Source organism: Tachyglossus aculeatus, unplaced genomic scaffold, assembly GCF_015852505.1.
Source record: "Tachyglossus aculeatus isolate mTacAcu1 unplaced genomic scaffold, mTacAcu1.pri SUPER_34, whole genome shotgun sequence".
In the NCBI taxonomy this organism is placed as follows: Eukaryota; Metazoa; Chordata; class Mammalia; order Monotremata; family Tachyglossidae; genus Tachyglossus; species Tachyglossus aculeatus.
Window position 1 is genome coordinate 3,405,252 of NW_024044839.1, and position 23,918 is coordinate 3,429,169.

Genomic DNA, 23,918 nt, shown 5'->3' on the forward strand with positions numbered 1-23,918 from the left:
GGTACTTAATAATGGGAATTATTAAGTCAGAATCAGAATCAGGGAATCAGAGGTCATGGGTTCAAATCCCAGCTCCGCCAATTGTCAGCTATGTGACTTTGGGCCAGTCATTTCACTTCTCTGGACCTCGGTGACCTCATCTGCAAAATGGGGGTGAAGACTGGGAGCACCCCGTGGGACAACTTGATAATAATAATAATAATAATAATGGCATTTATTAAGTGCTTACTATGTGCAAAGCACTGTTCTAAGCCCTGGGGAGGTTCCAAGGTGATCAGGTTGTCGTTCGTGGGGCTCAGTCTTCATCCCCATTTTCCAGATGAGGGAACTGAGGCCCAGTGAAGTGACTTGCCCAAAGTCACACAGCTGACAATTGGCAGCGCTGGGATTTGAACCCATGACCTCTGGCTCCAAAAGCCCGGGCTCTTTCCTACCGAGCCACGCTGTCTTGTAACCTCCCCCAGCGCTTAGAACAGTGCTTGGCACATAGTAATAATCATTACCATTAATAATCAATGATAATTAATAGTATTTATAATGAATAATGGATTATTAATTTACAGTGACTATACATTATATACCATAGTATTATATTACATTAATATATCGTGTATAATATATTGATATACAATATACCAATTATACATAATTATATTTATTATATTGACATCTGGATTTATTAATATTAAATATTAGTTGTGTGTTGATGATTTATAATTAATCATTGTTATTATTGCATTATTATTATTGTTATTATTATTATTACTCACAGTTCCCCCCAAAGCCCCGCAATTCCTCCCAATCTCCCACCACCCTTCCCGCTCCTCCCCAGTCCCCCAAAATCCCCTTCAACCTGCCCCAGCCTCTACTGGGGCACTGAGCAGAGTGGCTCAGTGGAAAGAGCTTTGGAGTCAGAGGTCGTGGGTTCAAATCCCGACTCCGCCACTTGTCAGCCGGGTGACTTTGGGCAAGTCACTTCACTTCTCTGGGCCTCAGTTCCCTCGTCTGTAAAATGGGGGTGAAGACTGGGAGCCCCACGTGGGACAACCTGATCACCTTGTATCTACCCCAGCGCTTAGAAGAGTGCTTTGCACATAGTAAGCGCTTAATAAATGCCATTATTATATTTCCCCATCCACCTCTCATCTCCTTCCCCTCCCCACAGCACCTGTATATATATATATATATATATATATATATATATATGTTTGTACATATTAATTACTCTATTTTACTTGTACATTTACTATTCTATTTATTTTATTTTGTTAATATGTTTTGTTGTTTGTCTCCCCCTTCTAGACTGGGAGCCCGCTGTTGGGTAGGGACTGTCTCTATATGTTGCCAACTTGGACTTCCCAAGCGCTTAGTACAGTGCTCTGCACACAGTAAGCACTCAATAAATACGATTGATAGATTGTTGTCTGTGTCCCCCTTCTAGACTGTGAGCCTGCCGTTGGGTAGGGACTGTCTCTATATGTGCCGACTCGTACTTCCCAAGCGTTTAGTCCAGTGCTCTGCACACAGTAAGCGCTCAATAAATACGACTGAATGAATGAATGAATGAATAGGGACCGTCTCTATATGTTGCCAACTTGTACTTCCCAAGCGCTTAGTACAGTGCTTTGCACATAGTAAGCGCTTAATAAATGCCATCATCATCATCATCCACCCTCCCAACCCCACAGCACCTACGTCCAGCTCCGTCATTCCTTTATTTCTATTAACGTCCGCCTCCCCCTCCAGACTGTAAGCTCACTGTGGGCAGAGAATGTGTCTGTTATATTGCTATATGGGACTCTCCCGAGCGCTTAGCACACTGCTCTGCATGCGGTAAGCGTTTAGTAAATACCACTGACTGAGCGACAAATACCACGCTAAGTATCGTCGGCCTGGCCGTCCCCATCTTCAAAGCCCTCCTGAAAGCTCGCCTCTTCCGGGCTGCCCTCCCCGCTTCCCTCCCCCGTCCCCGACAGCCAGTGTTTCATTTTTCCGAGCCCGCCGTTGGGTAGGGATCGTCTCTATCTGTTGCCAACTTGTACTTCCCAAGCGCTTAGTACAGTGCTCTGCGCACAGTAAGCCCCAATGGGCTCCATAAATACAATTGAATGAATGAATTTCTGTCCTGACTCGAATCCACGACGCCCCGAAGCAGCTGATGGAATCTACGGCCCCAATCCCCAACCCCGAGATTCCTGGGTCTCTATCACTGATGTTATATTCACGTCCGTCTCCCCCTTCTAGACTCAAAATTCACTGAGGGCAGAGAATGTGTTGGTGGTACTTAGCACTACCAAGTGCTTAGTACAGTGCTCGGCCCACGACGAGCGCTCAATAAATACGCTTAGACTGCCGTAGGGTGCCCATGGGGCTGCTTGGATCATTACCCGGGGAGAATCTGGGTCATCTGTGCATCCACCCCAGCGGGCAGGTGACCCACGGGGCCGGAATTAGAGAACGGAGGAGGGGGGCCGGCCCCTGCTGGCATCGCTCTCTCCCCGAGCCTGGCGGGGGGGAGGGACCCCAATTTCGGGTGCTCCGAGATCTCCGGAAGCTCAGGCCGGACTCCTTGGGGTCTTCCCTGGCTCGGCCGTGCCCTCCGCCCCGAGGCCGGGGGCGTGAGCCGAGCGACGCGTCCTCCAACCGGGCAGCCCCGTCGGGCCGAAGCCGGTCTGGGCGGCCGGGAGCCGAGGCCCGGTCCGTGCCGGGGAGGAGAGGGGTCTCAGGGTGCCCGCTCCGACTCGCCCTGGTCCGGCCTCCGGCTCCGTCTTCTTCTTGCCCACAACGTGACAGCGCCAGGGCGCGCACACACACACACACACACACACACACACACACACACCACGCTTGACCACCGCTCAGCCTTTAATGGGTTGGACGGCCCGGCCCCGCGCTCAGGTTGTCCCCGGGGCCGGCGGGGGCCGGGTGGGAGTAGCAGCAGTCGCTGCCCAGGGTGCAGGCTCCCTGCGGGGAGAGACGACGAGACCGGTCAAGGATGAGGGGGACGCATGGGGGTCCTGGGAGGCGGGCCCGGCCCCCCAAGGGTGGACACTGACCTGCTTGAACTTCTTGCAAGGGAAGGCCTTGAGCCGGTCGCTGGCCCCGCCGGCCTCCTTTCGCTTGTTCTGATGCTGCTGCCTCTTCTCCTCCAGGGCCTGGGTCTTCCCTCTGGGGAAACACGGGTGGACGGGGGCGGGACGGACGGTGGGGGGGACGGATGGACCGGGAGATGGAGAGAGGGATGGAGAGAGGGATGTTGGGTAGGGACTGTCTCTATATGTTGCCAACTTGTACTTCCCAAGCGCTTAGTCCAGTGCTCTGCACACAGTAAGCGCTCAATAAATACAATTGATTGATTGACAGACCAGAGGGAGTGGACGTCAAGTGCTTGGTACAGTGCTCTGCACACAGTAAGCGCTCAATAAATACGACTGACTGAATGAATACTGAGAGCTCACCTCCTCCAGGAGGCCTTCCCAGATAAACCCCCTTTTTCCCTACCTCCTTCCCCTCCCCACAGCACCTGGATAGATGTTTGGACCGATTTATTACTCTATTTTACTTGTACATATTTACTATTCTATTTGTTTTATTTTGTTAATATGTTTCGTTGTCTGTCTCCCCGCTTCTAGACTGTGAGCCCGCCGTTGGGTAGGGACCGTCTCTATGTGTTGCCGACTTGGACTTCCCAAGCACTTAGTACAGTGCTCTGCACACAGTAAGTGCTCAATAAATAATTGAATGACTGAATGAATAACAGTGCTTTGCATATAGTAAGCGCTTAACAAACACCATCAATATTGTTATTATTATTATAATAGTAATAGTGTCAGTATTTGTTAAGTGCTTCCTATAGTAATAATAATAATGACGGCAATAGTTAAGTGCTTACTATGTGCGAAGTACTTTTCTAAGCGCTAGGGAGGTTATGAGGTGATCAGGTTGTCCCATGTGGGGCTCACAGTCTTAATCCCCATTTTACAGATGAGGGGACTGAGGCTCAGAGTAGTTAAGTGACTTGCCCAAGGTCACACAGCAGACATGTGGCGGAGCTGGGATTAGAACCCATGACCTCTGACTCCCAAGCCCAGGCTCTTTCCATTGAGCCATGTTGCCTCTCTATAATAATAATAATGGCATTTATTAAGCGCTTACTATGTGCAAAGCACTGTTCTAAGCGCTGGGGAGGTTACAAGGTGATCGGGTTGTCCCATGGGGGGCTCGCAGTCTTCATCCCCATTTTACAGATGAGGGAACTGAGGCCCAGAAAAGTGAAGTGACTTGCCCAAAGTCACCCAGCTGACAATTGGCAGAGCCGGGATCTGAACCCATGACCTCTGACTCCAAAGCCCGGGCTCTTTCCACTGAGCCACGCTGCTTCTAAGCGCTGGGAAGGTTACAAGGTGATCGGGTTGTCCCACGGGGGGGGGGCTCCCAGTCTTCATCCCCATTTTCCAGATGAGGGAACTGAGGCCCAGTGAAGTGACTTGCCCAAGGTCACACAGCTGACGGGCGGCGGAGCCGGGATTAGAACCCGTGACCTCCGACTCCCAAGCCCGGGCTCCTTCCGTTAAGCCCCGCCGAATGGATGGAAGGGTGGACGGAGGAACGGTCAGCGCCGTCTAGGGCCGTTCCCTGTGCTGAGTGCAGTGCCCTGCCCTGAGGAGGTGCTCAATAAATAGCACTGGTGGCTGGATTGACCGACTCTCCGCCGAGCGGAGAGCTTACTAGGCTCCGCTCCACCCACGGCCGGACGCTCACCCTGGGCGGGCGCGGGCCTTGGGCCCCCAGTTGGCCTCGGGGTTGACCTGGAAGCGCTTCAGCTTGCGTTGGCGGGAGCTCGGGTTGGCGTCGGCCCGGATGGAGAAATCCGCCTGCAGCCTGGGGGAGGGGGCCCGAGGGGGGAAACTGAGGCGGGGTGCTTGCTGGTTTCCGGGGACCCGCCCTTCTCCGGCCTCGGCCCCTCCCGGGGGGAAACTGAGGTGGGACGCTGGGGATACCGGGATCCCCCCCCCGGGCCCGCCCCTCACGTGGGTTCCGTGGCGAGGATCCGGAAGGCCGGGCTGGTCTCGGAAAGTCGTTCCCGCTTGACGGGGTTCACCTTCTCCTGGGGGCGGGCAGGCGGTCAGGGCCCGGGCCACCCCCCGGCCGCGGCCCCGTGGCCCCCCGCCCCCCGGCCCCTCACCCAGCAGCGCATGATGTCCCAGAGGGCCGAGGCGGGGGCGTCCGTCTTGACGGCGTCCTTGCAGGCGTGGGACAGGGAGACGCGATAGCCGGCATGCAGCACTGCCGATCTGCGGGAGGGTGAGCGGGGGTCATTCGTTCATTCATTCAATCAATCGTATTTATTGAGCGCTTACTGTGCGCAGAGCACTGTACTAATCAATCGTGTTTATTGAGCGTTTACTGTGCGCAGAGCACTGCACTGAGTGCTTGGGAAGTCCAAGTTGGCAACACATAGAGACGGTCCCTACCCAACAGTGGGCTCACAGTCTAGAAAGGGGAGACAGAGAACAAAACCAAACATATTAACAAAATAAAATAGAGTAGATATGTACAAGTAAAATAAATAGAGTAATAAATACGTACAAACATATATACAGGTGCTGTGGGGAAGGGAAGGGAAGGTGGGGGGGATGGAGGGAGGGGAAGGGGGAGAGGAAGGGGGGGCTCAGTGTGCTAACCTATCACTCAATTGTATTTATTGAGCGCTTACTGTGTGCAGAGCACTGCACTAAGCGCTTGGGAAGTCCAAGTTGGCAACACATAGAGACGGTTCCTACCCAACAGTGGGCTCACAGTCTAGAAGGGGGAGACAGAGAACAAAACCAAACATATTAACACAACAGAATAAATAGAATAGATATGTACAAGTAAAATAAATAGAGTAATAAATACGTACAAACATATATACAGGTGCTGTGGGGAAGGGAAGGAGGTAAGGCGGGGGGGATGGAGAGGGAGAGGAAGGGGGGGGCTCAATGTGTTAATCAGTCACTCAATCAATCGTATTTATTGAGCGCTTACTGTGTGCAGAGCACTGCACTAAGTGCTTGGGAAGTCTTGTACATATTTATTACTCTATTATTTACTCTGTCTCCCCCTTCTAGACTGTGAGCCCACTGTTGGAGAGGGACTGTCTCTAGATGCTGCCAACTTGTACTTCCCAAGTGCTTAGTCCAGTGCTCTGCACACAGTAAGCGCTCAATAAATAGGAGAAGCAGCGTGGCTCAATGGAAAGAGCCCGGGCTTGGGAGTCAGAGGTCATGGGCTCAAATCCCGGCTCGGCCACTTGTCAGCTGTGTGACTGTGGGCCAGTCACTTGACTTCTCTGGGCCTCAGTTCCCTCACCTGGAAAATGGGGATTAAGACTGTGAGCCCCCTGTGGGACAACCTGATCACCTTGTAACCTCCCCAGCGCTTAGAACAGTTCTTTGCACATAGTAAGCGCTTAATAAATGCCATTAAAAAAAAAAATAAATACTATTGATTGATATAGGGACGGTCCCTACCCAACAGTGGGCTCACAGTCTAGAAGGGGGAGAGAGAACAAAACATATTAACAAAATAAAATTAATAGAACCCCCCCCAGGCTGACAGGTGACCCCGATCCCACCGCCCCACCCCGCCCCAAGCCCCCCAACGCACCTGAACTGTAGCAGGGAGGGGGTGCTGCAATGGAGGGTGCTGCTCAGCTGGGTCAGCGTGTAGTAGAGGGGTGCGTCGCTCAGCTCCTGGGTGCGGGGGACGGCAGGGACGGGTGATTTCCTGACCCCCATGGGTGCCCCAAATCTCACGTCCTTCCACCCCCTGCCCGTCGGAGCCCAGGACGGCGCTCCCGCCCGGAGTGAGAGCTCAATAAATGATGATGACAATGGCATTTGTTCGCCCAGAGCAGGCGCTCAATAAATGACGACGACGATGGCATTTGTTCGCCCGGAGCGAGTGCTCAATAAACGATGACGACGATGGCATTTGTTCGCCCGGAGCGAGCGCTCAATAAATGATGACGATGATGGCATTTGTTAAGCGCTTCCTACTCTATCTATTTATTTATTTATTTTACTTGTACATATCTATCCTATTTATTTTATTTTGTTAGTATGTTTGGTTTTGTTCTCCGTCTCCCCCTTTTAGACTGTGAGCCCACTGTTGGGTAGGGACTGTCTCTATATGTTGCCAATTTGTACTTCCCAAGCGCTTAGTACAGTGCTCTGCACATAGTAAGCGCTCAATAAATACGATTGATGATGATGATGATGATGATGATGCAAAGCGCCGTTCTAAGCGCTGAGGGGGGGCTACAAGGTGATCAGGTTGTCCCACGGGGGGCTCACCGTCTTCATCCCCATTTTACGGAGGAGGGGACTGAGGCCCAGAGAAGGGAAGTGAATAAATGCCACCCGTCGAGTGACGCCCGGCCCGCTCAGGTGTAGGGGAGGGGAGGGTGGTAGGAGGGGCGGGCACTTACCTCGGACACCATGCTGAGGACGCCCTGGATCCGGGCGGCCGTGTGGAAGCGTCCGGGGTTTTGGCTGACGGCGCTCAGGACGCGGCCCACGAAGTCCGCGTCGTGGATGGGCTCGGCCCACAGCGGCCCCCCGAGCTGTGGATGGTGGGGGGACGGGTGGGCACGGGCGGGCAGGCGGCAGGGTGGAGGGGGATCCCGGGGTGGCGCGGTGCCCGCTCTCACCTGGTGCCGCTGCTGGCAGAACTCGCAGGCCGGGCCGACGGGGGGGCCGCTGGCCGCCGAGAACTTGACGCTGCGGGCGGAGCGGCCGGGGTTGAGGGGGTCCTCTCCCCGGTCGCGCCCCCCGGCCCGCCGCCCGCCCGGCTACTCACCGGTTGCCCTGGCTGCTAGCCTTGCCCAGCCGCTGCAGGTGGAAAGTGCCACAGCCGCCGCACTGGTACACGAGGGCCTGCTTGCTGGGGACGCACGGGCGGGGTTGAAGTCGGGGGGGATCGACGGGCCGGCGAGACCGAAGACGGGGGGGCACGCGAGGGGCCTCACCTGGCGGACGCCTTGACCTTGGCCTGGCCGGTGAAGACGCGGACGAAGAGGCGGACGTAGAAGTCGGCGCTGATGGCCAGCAAGGGCACCACGTAGCGCTGGTAGCAGTTGGCACGCAGATCCAGGCTGTGGAGCACGATGCGCAGCGCCTGGGGCGGGGAGGGGACACTGAGGCACGGGGGGCGGGGGGCCCCGCCGCCCGCCCCGCCCACCCCGGGCCCCGCGCTCACCATTTCGTGGCAGGCCGGGCTCTTGAGAGACATGGCCCCGTACTTGCTGTAGCAGGTCTCCCCGCTGTTGCCCGCCATCACGGCCATGTCCGTGCACGTGACGCAGAGTAGGCCTGAGGGGCGGGACGCGGGCGTTCGCTCAGTTTACCCGAGCGCTTACCCTGCGCGGAGCACTGCGCTGAGCGCCTGGGAGAGGACGGCTTCCCAGGCGCTTTTAGAGAGACTTTTAGACTGTGAGCCCACTGTTGGGTAGGGACTGTCTCTATACGTTGCCAAATTGTACTTCCCAAGTGCTTAGTACAGTGCTCTGCACACAGTAAGCGCTCAATAAATACGATTGATGATGGTTGATGATGACGACAACAGGCAGGCACGTTCCCCGCCCCCAACGAGCAGCAGCACGGCGTGGCGGCTGCGGCCCAGCCTGGGAGTCAAAAGGACCCGCCTCCTATGACGGTGGTACTTGTTAAGCGCTTACTATGTGCCAAGCGCTGTTCTAAGCGCTGGGGGCGAAACCAGGTGATCAGCTTGTCCCCCGTGGGGCTCACAGGCTTCATCCCCGTTTTCCAGATGAGGTCACTGAGGCGCACAGAATTGAAGGGACTTGCCCAAATAATAATGATGGCATTTGTTAAGCGCTTACTATGCTTGTCCCCCGTGGGGCTCACAGTCTTCATCCCCATTTTCCAGATGAGGTCACTGAGGCGCACAGAATTGAAGGGACTTGCCCAGATAATAATGACGGCATTTGTTAAGCGCTTACTATGCTTGTCCCCCGTGGGGCTCACAGTCTTCATCCCCATTTTCCAGATGAGGTCACTGAGGCGCACAGAATTGAAGGGACTTGCCCAAATAATAATGATGGCATTTGTTGAGCGCTTACTATGTGCAAAGCACTGCTCTATGCATGGGGTGGGGGATATAAGGTGATCAGCTTGTCCCCCATGGGGCTCACAGTCTTCATCCCCATTTTCCAGATGAGGTCACTGAGGCGCACAGAATTGAAGGGACTTGCCCAAATAATAATGATGGCATTTGTTAAGCGCTTACTATGTGCAAAGCACTGTTCTAAGTGCTGGGGGCGAAACAAGGTGATCAGCTTGTCCCCCGTGGGGCTCACAGTCTTCATCCCCATTTTCCAGATGAGGTCACTGAGGCGCACAGAATTGAAGGGACTTGCCCAAGTAATAATGATGGCATTTGTTAGCGCTTACTATGTGCAAAGCACTGTTCTAAGCGCTGGGGGGGATACAAAGTGATCAGCTTGTCCCCCATAAGGCTCACTGTCTTCACCCCCATTTTATAGATGAGGTAACTGAGGCTCAGAGAAGTGAAGTGACTTGCCCAAAGTCACACCGTTGACAAATGGTGGAGCCGGGATTAGAACCCACGACCTCTGGCTCCCAAGCCCGGGCTCTTTCCGCTGAGCCACGACACTCACCTGTTATGGGACTTTGGGCAAGCCACTTCACTTCTCTGGGCCTCAGTTTCCTCGTTTGGAAAACGGAGATTGAGACTGTGAGCCCCACGTGGGCCCGGGACTGTGTCCATCCCGAGAAGCAGCGTGGCTCAGTGGAAAGAGCCCGGGCTTTGGAGTCAGAGGTCATGGGTTCAAATCCCGGCTCCGCCAACTGTCGGCTGTGTGACTTTGGGCAAGTCACTTCACTTCTCTAGGCCTCAGTTCCCTCATCTGGAAAACGGGGATGAAGACTGGGAGCCCCCCGGGGGACAACCTGATCCCCCCCGCCTTACCTCCTTCCTGTCCCGACAGCACCTGTATATATGTATATATGTTTGTACGTATTTATTACTCTATTTATTTTACTTGTACATAGTTATTCTACTTATTTTATTTTGTTAATCTGTTTTGTTTTGTTCTCTGTCTCCCCCTCCTAGACTGTGAGCCCTCTGTTGGGTAGGGACTGCCTCTATATGTTGCTGACTTGTACTTCCCAAGCGCTTAGTACAGTGCTCTGCACACAGTAAGCACTCAATAAATACGATTGAATGAATGAACGAATCACCTTGTAACCTCCTCAGCGCTTAGAATAGTGCTTTGCACATAGTAAGCACTTAATAAATGCCATCGTTATTATTATTACTCATGTCCACCCCAGCGCCCAGTACAGCGCCTGGCACATAGTAAGCGCTTAAGAAATACCACGATTACTATAGCCTTTTAGACTGTGAGCCCACTGTTGGGTAGGGACCGCCTCTATATGTTGCCGACTTGTACTTCCCAAGCGCTTAGTACAGTGCTCTGCACACAGTAAGCGCTCAATATGATTGAATGAATGAATGAATCACCTTGTAACCTCCCCAGCGCTTAGAATAGTGCTTTGCACATAGTAAGCACTTAATAAATGCCATCATTATTATTATTACTCGTGTCCACCCCAGCGCCCAGTACGGCGCCCGGCACATAGTAAGCGCTTAAGAAATACCACGATTACTATAGCCTTTTGGACTGTGAGCCCACTGTTGGGTAGGGACCGCCTCTATATGCTGCCGACTTGTACTTCCCAAGCGCTTAGTACAGTGCTCTGCACACAGTAAGCACTCAATATGATTGAATGAATGAATGAATCACCTTGTAACCTCCCCAGCGCTTAGAATAGTGCTTTGCACATAGTAAGCACTTAATAAATGCCATCGTTATTATTATTACTCGTGTCCACCCCAGCGCCCAGTATGGCGCCCGGCACATAGTAAGCGCTTAAGAAATACCACGATTACTATAGCCTTTTAGACTGTGAGCCCACTGTTGGGTAGGGACTGCCTCTATATATTGCCAACTTGTACTTCCCAAGCTCTTAGTACAGTGCTCTGCACACAGTAAGCACTCAATAAATACGATTGATTGATACTATGATTAGAGGGGGAAGACCACCAGCGTGGGAAGCCAGGGGCAGGCTGGGGGCCGGGGGTACTTACCTCCTTCGCTAACGGCCCGTACGGCGGCGTCCAGGAAGGGAGAGGGGCTGCCGTAGGGGTCCAGGTCGATGACGTCGAAGCGCTCCGGCCCCGCCTGGTGCTGGGACATCAGCGTCCTGCGGGCACCGGGGGCGAGGCGCCCGGGTGAGCGCCAGCTCCATCGCCGCCCCGCTCCCGCCGCCCTCGCCGCCCCCCGGCCCCGGCGGGTACCGGGCGTCCGCCAGGCTGGGCCGCACCAGGTGGGCCACGGCGTTGAGCTGGACGTTGCGGGTCATGAGTTCGACGGCCCGGGCGGAGGCGTCGTTGGCCACCACGGCCCGGAGTCCCGGCACCTCGCGGGCGAAGCGGATGGAGCGCAGCCCCGTGGCTGCCAGCCCCTCCAGAACCCGCAGACCCTCCTGTTCCCGGACGGACGGACGGACAGGTGGTCGGGGTCAGTGCGACGCCGGCCAGCCGTGGACGGCGCTCGGATAGGACGGAGACCCCCCCCAAAATCAGAGACCCCCCCCCCCCCTTCCCCAGCCCGGCCCGGCCCCCGGCACCTCACAAATCTCTCCCACAGCCGCCGTCTTGCGCCCTTCGCCGGCGGGGACCCCGGCTCCTCCGTCCTCCTCGGCCGGCTTGTCCTCCCCGGGCACGATGACTGGGGAGCCCCCCCCCGAGAGGAGAAGGGGGTGCTCCGTCAGGGACGGCCCCCAACGGGGAAACCGCCGCCTCCGGGAGGCCTTCCTTAGGTCGCCTTCCAGAAGCCTTTGCCTCCGGGGGCAGGACCAACTTGGGTGGAGAGAGCGTCGGGAAGCGCGACGGGGAGCCACGGTGGACACTCACCCCGGATGCCCTTGGCGGCCAGCTGCAGGCGGGCGAACTCCGTGATGACCGCACAACTGGACGGGAGGAGAGAGGGGGAGGCGGGGATGTGGTCCCTTAGATGCCCTACTGAGAGCTCACCTCCTCCAGGAGGCCTTCCCACACTGAGCCCCCTCCTTCCTCTCCCACTAACGATGATGGCATTTATTAAGCGCTTAACTACGTGCAAAGCACTGTTTTAGCCTTCCCACACTAAGCCCCCTCCTTCCTCTCCTCCAATGATGATGGCATTTATTAAGCGCTTAACTACATGCAAAGCATTGTTCTAGCCTTCCCAGACTGAGCCCTCTCCTTCCTCTCCCCCTGATGATGGCATTTATTAAGCGCTTAACTATGTGCAAGGCACTGTTCTAGCCTTCCCAGACTGCGCTCTCTCCTTCCTCTCCCCCTAATGATGATGGCATTTATTAAGCGCTTAACTACGTGCAAAGCACTGTTCTAGCCTTCCCAGACTGAGCCCTCTCCTTCCTCTCCCCCTGATGATGGCATTTATTAAGCGCTTAACTACGTGCAAAGCACTGTTCTAGCCTCCCCAGACTGAGCCCCCTCCTTCCTCTCCCCCTAATGATGATGGCATTTATTAAGCGCTTAACTACGTGCAAAGCACTGTTCTAGCCTCCCCAGACTGAGCCCCCTCCTTCCTCTCCCCCTAATGATGATGGCATTTATTAAGCGCTTAACTACGTGCAAAGCACTGTTCTAGCCTTCCCAGACTGAGCCCTCTCCTTCCTCTCCCCCTGATGATGGCATTTATTAAGCGCTTAACTATGTGCAAGGCACTGTTCTAGCCTTCCCAGACTGCGCTCTCTCCTTCCTCTCCCCCTAATGATGATGGCATTTATTAAGCGCTTAACTACGTGCAAAGCACTGTTCTAGCCTTCCCAGACTGTGCTCTCTCCTTCCTCTCCCCCTAATGATGATGGCATTTATTAAGCGCTTAACTACATGCAAAGCACTGTTCTACCCTTCCCAGACTGAGCCCTCTCCTTCCTCTCCCCCGATGGCATTTATTAAGCGCTTAACTATGTGCAAAGCACTGTTCTAGCTTTCCCACACTGAGCCCCCTCCTTCCTCTCCCCCTAATGATGATGGCATTTATTAAGCGCTTAACTATGTGCAAAGCACTGTTCTAGCCTCCCCAGACTGAGCCCCCTCCTTCCTCTCCCCCTAATGATGATGGCATTTATTAAGCGCTTAACTACGTGCAAAGCACTGTTCTAGCCTTCCCAGACTGAGCCCTCTCCTTCCTCTCCCCCTGATGATGGCATTTATTAAGCGCTTAACTATGTGCAAAGCACTGTTCTAGCCTCCCCAGACTGAGCCCCCTCCTTCCTCTCCCCCTAATGATGATGGCATTTATTAAGCACTTAACTACGTGCAAGGCACCGTTCTAGCCTTTCCAGACTGAGCCCCCTCCTTCCTCTCCCCCTAATGATGATGGCATTTATTAAGCGCTTAACTACATGCAAAGCACTGTTCTAGCCTTCCCAGACTGAGCCCTCTCCTTCCTCTCCCCCGATGATGGCATTTATTAAGCGCTTAACTATGTGCAAAGCACTGTTTTAGCCTTCCCACACTAAACCCCCTCCTTCTTCTCCCCCAATGATGATGGCATTTATTAAGCGCTTAGCTATGTGCAAAGCACTGTTTTAGCCTTCCCAGACTCAGCCCCCTCCTTCCTCTCCCCCTAATGCTGATGGCATTTATTAATCGCTTAACTAGGTGCCAAGCACTGTTCTAAGCGCTGGGGAGGTTACAAGGTGATCAGGTTGTCCCCCGGGGGCCTCATGGTCTTCATCCCCATTTTGCAGATGGGGTCACTGAGGCCCAGAGAAGTAAAGTAACTTGCCCAAAGTCACACAGCTGACAAGTGGTGGAGCCGGGACTTGAACCTATGACCTCTGACTCCAAAGCCCGGGCTCTTTCCACTAAGCCACGCTGCTTCTCCCCCTCCACATCACCCCCCGCCTTACCTCCTTCCCTTCCCCTCCCCACAGCACCTGGATATATGTATATATGTTTCTACATATTTATTACTCTATTTATTTAATTTATTTGTACATATTTATTTATTTCATTTTGTTAATATGTTTTGTTTTGTTGTCTGTCTCCCCCTTCTAGACTGTGAGCCTGCTGCTGGGTAGGGACCGTCTCCATCTGTGGCCAACTTGTACTTCCCAAGCGCTTAGTCCAGTGCTCTGCACACAGTAAGCACTCAATAAATATGATTGAATGAATGAATGAATGAAAAGCCTTCTAGGCTGTGAGCCCGCTGTTGGGTAGGGACCGTCTCTATATGTTGCCAACTTGGACTTCCCAAGCGCTTAGTACAGTGCTCTGTACACAGTAAGCGCCCAATAAATATGACTGAATGAATGAAAAGCCTTCTAGACTGTGAGCCCGCTGTTGGGTAGGGACCGTCTCTATATGTTGCCAACTTGGACTTACCAAGCGCTTAGTACAGTGCTCTGTACACAGTAAGCGCTCAATAAATACGATTGAATGAATGAATGAAAAGCCTTCTAGACTGTGAGCCCGCTGTTGGGTAGGGACCATCTCTAGATGTTGCCAAGCGCTTAGTCCAGTGCTCTGCACACAGTAAGCGCTCAATAAATACGATTGAGTGAATGAATGAATGAATGAAAAGCCTTCTAGACTGTGAGCCCGCTGTTGGGTAGGGACCATCTCTATATGTTGCCAACTTGGACTTCCCAAGCGCTTAGTCCAGTGCTCTGCACACAGTAAGCGCTCAATAAATATGATCGAATGACTGAATGTGGTCTCCCGGCCCCGGGACCCCCTCACCCGCCCGACGGCAGGACAGTCACCTCCGACCGCTCGCCAACTTCCTTTCCCAAGCCACGCTCTGCGGAGGATTCATTCATTCATTCAATCATATTTATTGGGCACTTCCTGTGTGCATTCATTCATTCATTCAATCGTATTTATTGAGCGCTTCCTGTGTGCAGAGCACTGGACTAAGCGCTTGGGAAGTCCAAGCTGGCAACATAAAGAGACGGTCCCTACCCGACAACGGGCTCGCAGTCTAGATCTCTCAGCCACCCAACCCGCCGGAAGGGGACGACTCGGGGAGGGAAACTGAGGCCCGGGGCCCACTCACGTCAGGTCGCGGTTGAATTCCTGGACGGGGTTGTAGAACACCTCGTTGGCGCTGGGAAAGACGATCCTGGCGGCGCCCTCGGTGACAACGGCCTCGCCGTCGCCGCCGGCCTCCGGCGCGTGCCCGGCTTCGCCCACCATCGCCAGGGTGGTCCGCCGTCTCCCGGTTGGTCCGAGCCTCAGGGCACCGCGGGCTCCCCGCCACACCTGGAACGGGAACCTGCAGGGCATCAAAGGCTGCCCCCGGCAGCGGGACAGCAGTGCTATTTACTGAGCGCTTACTATAATAATAACAATAATAATGATAGCATTTATTAAGCGCTTACTATGTGCAAAGCACTGTTCTAAGCGCTGTGGAGGTTACAAGGTGATCAGGTTGTCCCACGGGGGGCTCACTGTCTTCATCCCCATTTTACAGATGACGTAACTGAGGCCCAGAGAAGTTAAGTGACTTGCCCAAAGTCACACAGCTGGCAATTGGCGGAGCGGGGATTTGAACCCACGACCTCTGACTCCAAAGCCCGGGCTCTTTCCACTGAGCCACGCTCCTTCTCATTATAATAATAATAATTCATTCACTCAATCGTATTTATTGAGCGCTTACTGTGTGCAGAGCACTGTATTAAGTGCTTGGAAAGTCCAAGTTGGCAACACATAGAGACGGTCCCTACCCAACCGTGGGCTCACAGTCTAGAACTCGATATGCTGGTATCCACCCCAGTGCTTAGAACAGTGCTTGGCACATAGTAAGCGCTTAACAAACACCACCATTAATATTATTATTCCCACCATTATTATTCTTATTCCCTGTGCCTCAGTTCCCTCATCTGGAAAATGGGGATGAAGACTGTGAGCCCCACGTTGGACAACCTGATTACCCAGCGCTTAGAACAGTGCTCGGCCCTTAGTAAGCGCTTCGCAGATACCCCCATTATTATTATTATTTCCGTCTCTATGTGTTGCCAACTTGTACTTCCCAAGCGCTTAGTACAGTGCTCTGCACATAGTAAGCACTCAATAAATACGATTGATTGATTGATTGTGTGACCTTGGGCAAGTCACTTCGCTTCGCTTCTTTTAGATTGTGAGTCCACTGTTGGGTAGGGACTGTCTCGATATGTTGCCAACTTGGACTTCCCAAGAGCTTAGTACAGTGCTCTGCACAAAGTAAGCGCTCAATAAATACGATTGATTGATTGATTGATTCTCCAGGCCTCAGTTCCCTCATCCGTCAAATGGGGATGAAGACTGGGAGCCCCGCGTGCGACAGGGACTGTGTCCAACTCGATCTGCTGGTATCCACCCCAGCGCTTAGAACAGTGCTTGGCACATAGTAAGCGCTTAACAAACACCACCATTATTATTCTTATTCCCTGTGCCTCAGTTCCCTCATCTGGAAAATGGGGATGAAGACTGGGAGCCCCACGTTGGACAACCTGATTACCCAACGCTTAGAACAGTGCTCGGCACTTAGTAAGCGCTTCACAGATACCACCATTATTATTATTTCCGTCTCTATGTGTTGCCAACTTGTACTTCCCAAGCGCTTAGTACAGTGCTCTGCACATAGTAAGCGCTCAATAAATACAATTGATTGATTGATTGTGGGACCTTGGGCAAGTCACTTCACTTCGCTTAAGACTGTGAGCCCACTGTTGGGTAGGGCCTGTCTCTATATGTTGCCAACTTGGACTTCCCAAGCGCTTAGTACAGTGCTCTGCACACAGTAAGCGCTCAATAAATACGATTGATTGATTCTCCGGGCCTCAGTTCCCTCATCCGTCAAATGGGGATGAAGACTGGGAGCCCCACGTGAGACAGGGACTGTGTCCAACTCGATCTGCTGGTACCCACCCAAGCACTTAGAACAGTTCTTGGCACATAGTAAGCGCTTAACAAACACCAACATTATTATTATTATTATTATTATTTCCTGTGCCTCAGTTCCCTCATCTGGAAAATGGGGATGAAGACTGTGAGCCCCACGTTGGACAACCTGATTACCCAGCGCTTAGAACAATGCTCGGCACTTAGTAAGCGCTTCGCAGATACCCCCATTATTATTATTATTTCCGTCTCTATGTGTTGTCAACTTGTACTTCCCGAGCGCTTAGTACAGTGCTCTGCACATAGTAAGTGCTCAATAAATACGATTGATTGATTGATTGTGGGACCTTGGGCAAGTCACTTCGCTTCGCTTCTTTTAGACTGTGAGTCCACTGTTGGGTAGGGACTGTCTCTATATGTTGCCAACTTGGACTTCCCAAGCGCTTAGTACAGTGCTCTGCACAAAGTAAGCGCTCAATAAATACGATTGATTGATTCTCCGGGCCTCAGTTCCCTCATCCGTCAAATGGGGATGAAGACTGGGAGCCCCACGTGCGACAGGGACTGTGTCCAACTCGATCTGCTGGTATCCACCCCAGCGCTTAGAACAGTGTTTGGCACATAGTAAGCGCTTAACAAACAACAACATTATTGTTATTATTATTTCCTGTGCCTCAGTTCCCTCATCTGGAAAATGGGGATGAAGACTGGGAGCCCCACGTTGGACAACCTGATTACCCAGCGCTTAGAACAGTGCTCGGCACTTAGTAAGCGCTTCGTAGATACCACCATTATTATTATTATTATTTCCAAGCGCTTAGTACAGTGCTCTGCACACAATAGGCGCTCAATAAATACGAATGAGTGAATGAGGGAAAGAGTCCTGCTCACCGTCCTCTGCCAGTCCTGGCGGCGTCTTTCCGTCAGGGTGACGTCACCACGTCACGTCACGCACGTTTCCCGCGTCGTCGCCTGGGCGCTGCCATGTTGGCTCCGGCCACTGCGCGCTGCCATGTTGGCTCCGGCCACTGCGCGCCGCCATGTTGAATCCGGCCACCGCGCGCCGCCATGTTGAATCCGGCGGGAGCCAATCAGGTGACGGCGGCGCCGGCGGGGACCAATCGGATGGCCGCGAGCCGCCAAGCCGAGGCGGAGGGACGGGACGGCGGGAGGGTCAAAAAGGTGCGAGGAGGAGGGTACGGCCTCTGAAGAGAATCAGAACTGGGAGCAGTGGGGTTTATAATAATAATGGCATTTATTAAGCACTTACTATGTGCAATACACTGTTCTAAGCGCTGGGGAGGTTACAAGGTGATCAGGTTGTCCCCCAGGGGGCTCACAGTCTTCATCCCCATTTTACAGATGAGGTAACTGAGGCCCAGAGAAGTGACTTGCCCAAAGTCACCCAGCTGACAAGTGGCGGAGTCGGGATTTGAACCCACAACCTCTGACTCCAAAGCCCGGGCTCTTTCCACTGAGCCATGCTGCTTCTCTTGACAACCTTCTCTTCTTTTTACATACTGAGCACTCAATAAATACCCTTGATTGACATTCACCGAGTGCTTCCTGTGTGTGAAGGGCTGGAACTCCACAGTCATTCAGTCGTATTTATTGAGCGCTTACTGTGTGCAGAGCACTGGACTAAGCGCTTAGCATTGTACTAAGGTCCCGCAGAGCTCCCCGGCCTCAAGAAGCTTACAGTATATTGCGCGCAGAGCATTGAACTAAGTGCTTAAGGGAGATAGAATGAAGCAGCGTGGCTCAGTGGAAAGAGCCTGTGCTTTGGAGTCAGAGGTCATGGGTTCAAATTCCGGCTCCGCCAATTGTCAGCTGTGTGACTTTGGGCAAGTCACTTCACTTCTCGGGCCTCAGTTACCTCATCTGGAAAATGGGGATGAATCCTGTGAGCCCTACGTGGGACAACCTGATTACCTTGTACCTCCCCAGCGCTTAGAACAGTGCTTTGCACATAGTAAGTGCTTAACAAATACCATAATTATTATTATTATTATTATTATTATTAAGCAACTTACAATCTAGCGGGGGCGGGGGAAATGGATCAGTTTCAGAGAGCGGAAGTCACACAGCGTCCAGACGGGGAAGTCAGGGCCGCGGAGGTGAGGTGACTGCTTGGCTGAGTATTAATAATAATAATGGTGGTATTTGTTAAGCGCTTACTATGTGCAAAGCACTATTCTAAGCACTGGGGGGGCTACAAGGCGATCAGGTTGTCCCACTTGGGGCTCACAGTCAATCCCCATTTTACAGATGAGATAACTGAGGCACAGAGACGTTAAGTGGCTTGCCCAAGGTCACACAGCTGACAAGTGGCGGAGCCGGGATTCGAACCCAGGACCTCTGACTCCCAAGCCCTCCTTCTTTCCACTGAGCCACACTGCTTCTCCTACTCGGTTAAATATTTCGAGGTTGAGGTCTGAAGGACGGGGACGGAAAACGGGCCGGAGAGATGAGAGATTAGTCAGGGGGAGGCTTCCTGGAGGAGGTGTGATTTTTATCATCATCAGTGCGCCAGGCCTCGTTCAATTTCTGGGAGGAAGGAACGAGTCGTCGACTAACCGTTCAGTTCGTCATCGGGAACGTTTATTGGGCATACGCAGGGTGCCGTCCTCGGGGCTCGGGAGAGGACAAAGCAAACCGAGATCAATCAATCAATCAATCAATCGTATTTATTGAGCATTTACTGTGTGCAGAGCACTGTACTAAGCGCTTGGGAGGTACAAGTTGGCAATCTCCGGCCTTTCGTCGAAGGACTACCTGGCAGGATGTGGGGTTGGGGGAAACACGATTGCAGCTATCCCAGTGGCCCCCCCACCCCATCCCAGCAATTCCCCCATCTCTTCAACTTGTACTTCCCAAGCGCTTAGTACAGTGCTCTGCACATAGTAAGCGCTCAATAAATACGCTTGATCGATTGATTGATTATCCAAAATCAGCACCTCTGCCCCAGCTCAGCAGCGTTTCTGCCTCCCATCCGAGCAGCACTCCTTCCAGAAATTCCCGTCTCTTATCCCGGCAGCACCCCCGCCCTCCAACCAGACGGCACCTCTGCCTCCTAGAAGCAGCGTGGCTCAGTGGAAAGAGCCCGGGCTTTGGAGTCAGAGGTCATGGGTTCAAATCCCGGCTCTGCCAATTGTCAGCTGTGTGACTTTGGGCGAGTCACTTCACTTCTCTGGGCCTCAGTTAGCTCATCTGTAAAACAGGGATGAAGACTGTGAGCCCCACGTGGAATAACCCGATCACCTTATATACCCCAGTGCTTAGAACAGTGCTTTGCACATAGTAAGCGCTTAACAAATGCTATTATTATTATTATTCTCTGTGCCTCAGTGACCTCATCTGTCAAATGGGGATTAAAATTGTGAGCCCCCCTCAATGCCGTGGGACAACCTGATCACCTTGTAACCTCCCCAGCGCTTAGAACAGTGCTTTGCACAGAGAAGCAGCACGGCTTCAGTGGAAAGGGCCCGGGCTTTGGAGTCAGAGGTCATGGGTTCAAATCCCGGCTCCGCCAACTGTCAGCTGTGTGACTTTGGCAAGTCACTTAACTCCTCTGTGCCTCAGTGGCCTCATCTGGAAAATGGGGATTAAGACTGTGAGCCCCCCGTGGGACAGCCTGATCACCTTGTATCCTCCCCAGTGCTTAGAACAGTGCTTTGCACATAGTAAGCGCTTAATAAATGCCATCATCATCATCAATGCCATCATTATTATTATTATTATTAAGCGAGCGGCACCCCTGCCCCAACCCAGCGATTCCCCTGCCTCTCCCCGCTGCTTCGTTCGGAGTCGCCCGGCCCTGCCGGACGGGAGGCCCCAACTGGGCCTCGGGAACGTCGGGAACCGGTCCTGCCGTGGCCCCCGTCTCCTCCCCTGAGCGGGGGGCGGCCCAAGGGGCGTCGGACGGTGGCTACCGGTGGCTACCCCGCGGCCGCAGGGCCCGACGGGAGGATCTCGGGCTCCCTCATGAGCAGGCGAATGAGGCCGGCCTGGTGCAGCCTCTGCCACAGCTCCATCTCCAGCCGGAGGTCGTGGTTGGAGTAGAAAACCACCCTCTGGGGCGTCCCGTCGAAATAGTGGTCGGAGAATCGGGCGTAGTTGGGGGTGATGAAGCCATAGGCGCTCACCTGGGGAGGGGGGACGGCGAGCGGGGCGAGGTCAGACCGTCTGGCCACCCCCAGGCCCACTGCCTCGTCTTCAATGGAAAGAGCCCGTTAGAACCCATCACCTCTGACTCCCATGACCGGGCTTGGGAGTCAGAGGTCATGGGTTCAAATCTCAGCCCCGCCGCCTGTCAGCTGGGTGACTTTGGGCCGGTCACTTCACTTCCCTGTGCCTCAGTTCCCTCATCTGGAAAAAGGGGATGAAGACTGGGAGCCCCCCGTGGGACAACCTGATCACCTTGGAACCTCCCCAGCACTTAGAACAGTGCTTTGCACACAGTAAGTGCTTAATAAATGCCATCACTATTATTATTCAGTTACCTCATCTGTAAGATGGGGATGAAGACTGGGAGCCCCCCGTGGGACAACCTGATCACCCTGGAACCTCCCCAGCGCTTGGAACAGTGCTTTGCACACAGTAGGCGCTTAATAAATGCCATCATTTTTATTATTATTATTATTATTCAGTTACCTCATCTGTAAGATGGGGATGAAGACTGTGAGCCCCCCGTGGGACAACCTGATCACCTTGTAACCTCCCCAGTGCTTTGCACACAGTAAGCACTTAATAAATGCCATTATTATTATTATTATTATTCACTTCCCTCATCTGTAAGATGGGGATGAAGACTGGGAGCCCCCCGTGGGACAACCTGATCACCTTGGAACCTCCCCAGCACTTGGAACAGTGCTTTGCACACAGTAAGCGCTTAATAAATGCCATCAGTATTATTATTATTATTCAGTTACCTCATCTGTAAGATGGGGATGAAGACTTTGAGCCCCCCGTGGGACAACCTGATCACCTTGTAACCTCCCCAGCGCTTAGAACAGTGCTTTGCATACAGTAAGCACTTAATAAATGCCATAATTATTATTATTATTATTCAGTTACCTCATCTGTAAGATGGGGATGAAGACTGCGAGCCCCCCGTGGGACAACCTGATCACCTTGTAACCTCCCCAGCGCTTAGAATGGTGCTTTGCACATAGTAAGCGCTTAATAAATGCCATTATTATTATTATTAATTACCACAACAACGTGGCCGGCCTGACGTCATTAAGCCTTGTGCCGCTGGCAAAACTCTGGGTCTGCTACGGGGACCATTATTATGATGGTATTTAAGCGCTTACTATGTGCCAGGCACTATACTAAGTGCTGGGGGGGATACAAGCAAATTGGGTTGGACACAGTCCCTGTCCCACTTGGGGCTCACAGTCTCCATCCCCATTTTACAGATGACATATACGTTGCCAACTTGTACTTCCCAAGCGCTTAGTACAGTGCTCTGCACACAGTAAGCGCTCAATAAATATGATTGAATGAATGAATGAGGGAACTGAGGCCCAGAGACGTGAAGTCACTTGCCCACGGTCGCATAATATTAACTGTGGTAACTGTTAAGTGATTACTGTGTGCCAGGCACTGTAATAAGCGCTGGGGTAGAAACAAGGTAATTGGGTTGGACATGGTCCCTGTCCCACTAGGGCTCGCAGCTTTAATCCCCATTTCCCAGATGAGGTAACCGAGGCCCAGAGAAGCGAAGTGACTTGCCCAAGGTCACCTAGCAGACCAATGGTGGTGCCGGGATTAGAACCCAGGTCCACCTGACTCCTAGGCCGGCCTCGCCCCGGGCCGAAGGGCGAAGACGGATGGGACGGTGGGCTCGGTCCGGGGGCGTGGGGGAGGGGCACACAGGCCAGGATGCGGGGGGCTCCTCACCGGGAGCCTGGATTCCCATCCAGATCGTGCCCAAAGTCACTTCCCAAATCCCCAAATCCCGGCTCCGCCACTTGTCAGCTGTGTGACTTTGGGCTAGTCATTTGGCTTCTCTGGGCCTCAGTTCCCTCATCTGTAAAACGGGGATTAAGACTATGAGCCTCATGTGGGACAACCTGATTACCTTGTATCCCTCCCAGCGCTTAGAACAGTGCTTGGCTCATAGTAAGCGCTTAACAAACGCCATCACCATCATCATTGCTATTATTATTATTATTAAGTGAAGTGACTTGCCCAAAGTCACTTCCCAAATCCCGGCTTCGCCACTTGTCAGCTGTGTGACTTTGGGCAAGTCACTTGACTTCTCTGGGCCTCAGTTCCCTCAACTGTAAAATGGGGATTAAGACTATGAGCCTCATGCGGGACAACCTGATTACCTTGTATCCCCCCAGCGCTTAGAACAGTGCTTTGCACATAGTAAGCACTTAATAAATGCCATTATTATTATTATTATTATTATTATCATCATCATCATCATCATCATCCTACCTCGTCGCAGGTGTGCAGCGCGGCCAGCAGCATGGTGGCCCCAGTGGACTGCCGGTAGATCCTCAAGCCCGCGTGTTTGGACGGCAAGAGCCTGCGGCAGAGAGGGCCCGGCCTGAGAGGTCGCCCCCCGGGCCTCCCCACTTTTCTCTTGTGGCTCAGAGGAAAGAGCCCGGGCTTTGGAGTCAGAGGTCATGGGTTCAAATCCCGGCTCTGCTGATTGTCAGCTGGGTGTGCTCAGCTGTGTGACTCTGGGCAAGTCACTTAACGTCTCTGTGCCTTAGTTCCCTCATCTGTAAAATGGGGATGAAGACTGTGAGCCCCCCAAGGGTCAACCTCATCATCTTGTAACCTCCCCAGCGCTCAGAACAGTGCTTTGCACATAATAAGTGCTTAATAAACGCCATCATTATTAGAGAAACAGCGTGGCTCAGTGGAAAGAGCCCGGGCTTTGGAGTCAGAGGTCATGGGTTCAAATCCCG

At 53.1% G+C, this 23,918-nt stretch overlaps 2 protein-coding genes across 5 annotated transcripts in view; both read right to left on the reverse strand.

The window, feature by feature from the left end:
• Positions 1-2,847: 2,847 nt before the first annotated feature.
• TRMT1 (tRNA methyltransferase 1) lies at positions 2,848-17,909 on the reverse strand. 3 transcript variants are annotated; one of them, XM_038742041.1, is made up of 17 exons: positions 17,881-17,909; positions 15,164-15,382; positions 12,004-12,059; positions 11,718-11,818; positions 11,386-11,573; positions 11,176-11,291; positions 8,242-8,354; positions 8,012-8,160; positions 7,843-7,926; positions 7,694-7,763; positions 7,472-7,606; positions 6,649-6,734; positions 5,186-5,294; positions 5,031-5,107; positions 4,762-4,881; positions 3,057-3,168; positions 2,848-2,964 (listed from the first exon to the last, which is right to left on the reverse strand). In XM_038742041.1, the coding sequence occupies exons 2-17, from the start codon at positions 15,301-15,303 to the stop codon at positions 2,866-2,868; spliced, it is 1,755 nt and encodes a 584-aa protein (XP_038597969.1). In that variant the 5' UTR covers positions 15,304-15,382; positions 17,881-17,909; the 3' UTR covers positions 2,848-2,865. The 3 variants fall into 3 exon arrangements, with proteins under 3 accessions (XP_038597969.1, XP_038597968.1, XP_038597970.1); XM_038742040.1 differs by having other exon boundaries at positions 15,164-15,399; positions 17,881-17,903; XM_038742042.1 differs by having other exon boundaries at positions 15,164-15,369; positions 17,881-17,899.
• A 2,853-nt stretch (positions 17,910-20,762) lies between these two features.
• LOC119922065 (alpha-N-acetylgalactosaminide alpha-2,6-sialyltransferase 2-like) overlaps positions 20,763-23,918 on the reverse strand; it is a 33,380-nt gene continuing 30,224 nt past the window's right edge. For both annotated transcript variants that reach the window (XM_038742094.1, XM_038742093.1), the window contains exons 8-9: positions 23,440-23,530; positions 20,763-21,134 (exon numbers count right to left, since the gene is read on the reverse strand). In XM_038742094.1, coding sequence (XP_038598022.1) covers positions 20,928-21,134; positions 23,440-23,530 — 298 coding nt within the window. In that variant the 3' untranslated portion in view covers positions 20,763-20,927. The remainder of the gene's footprint in view (positions 21,135-23,439; positions 23,531-23,918) is intronic.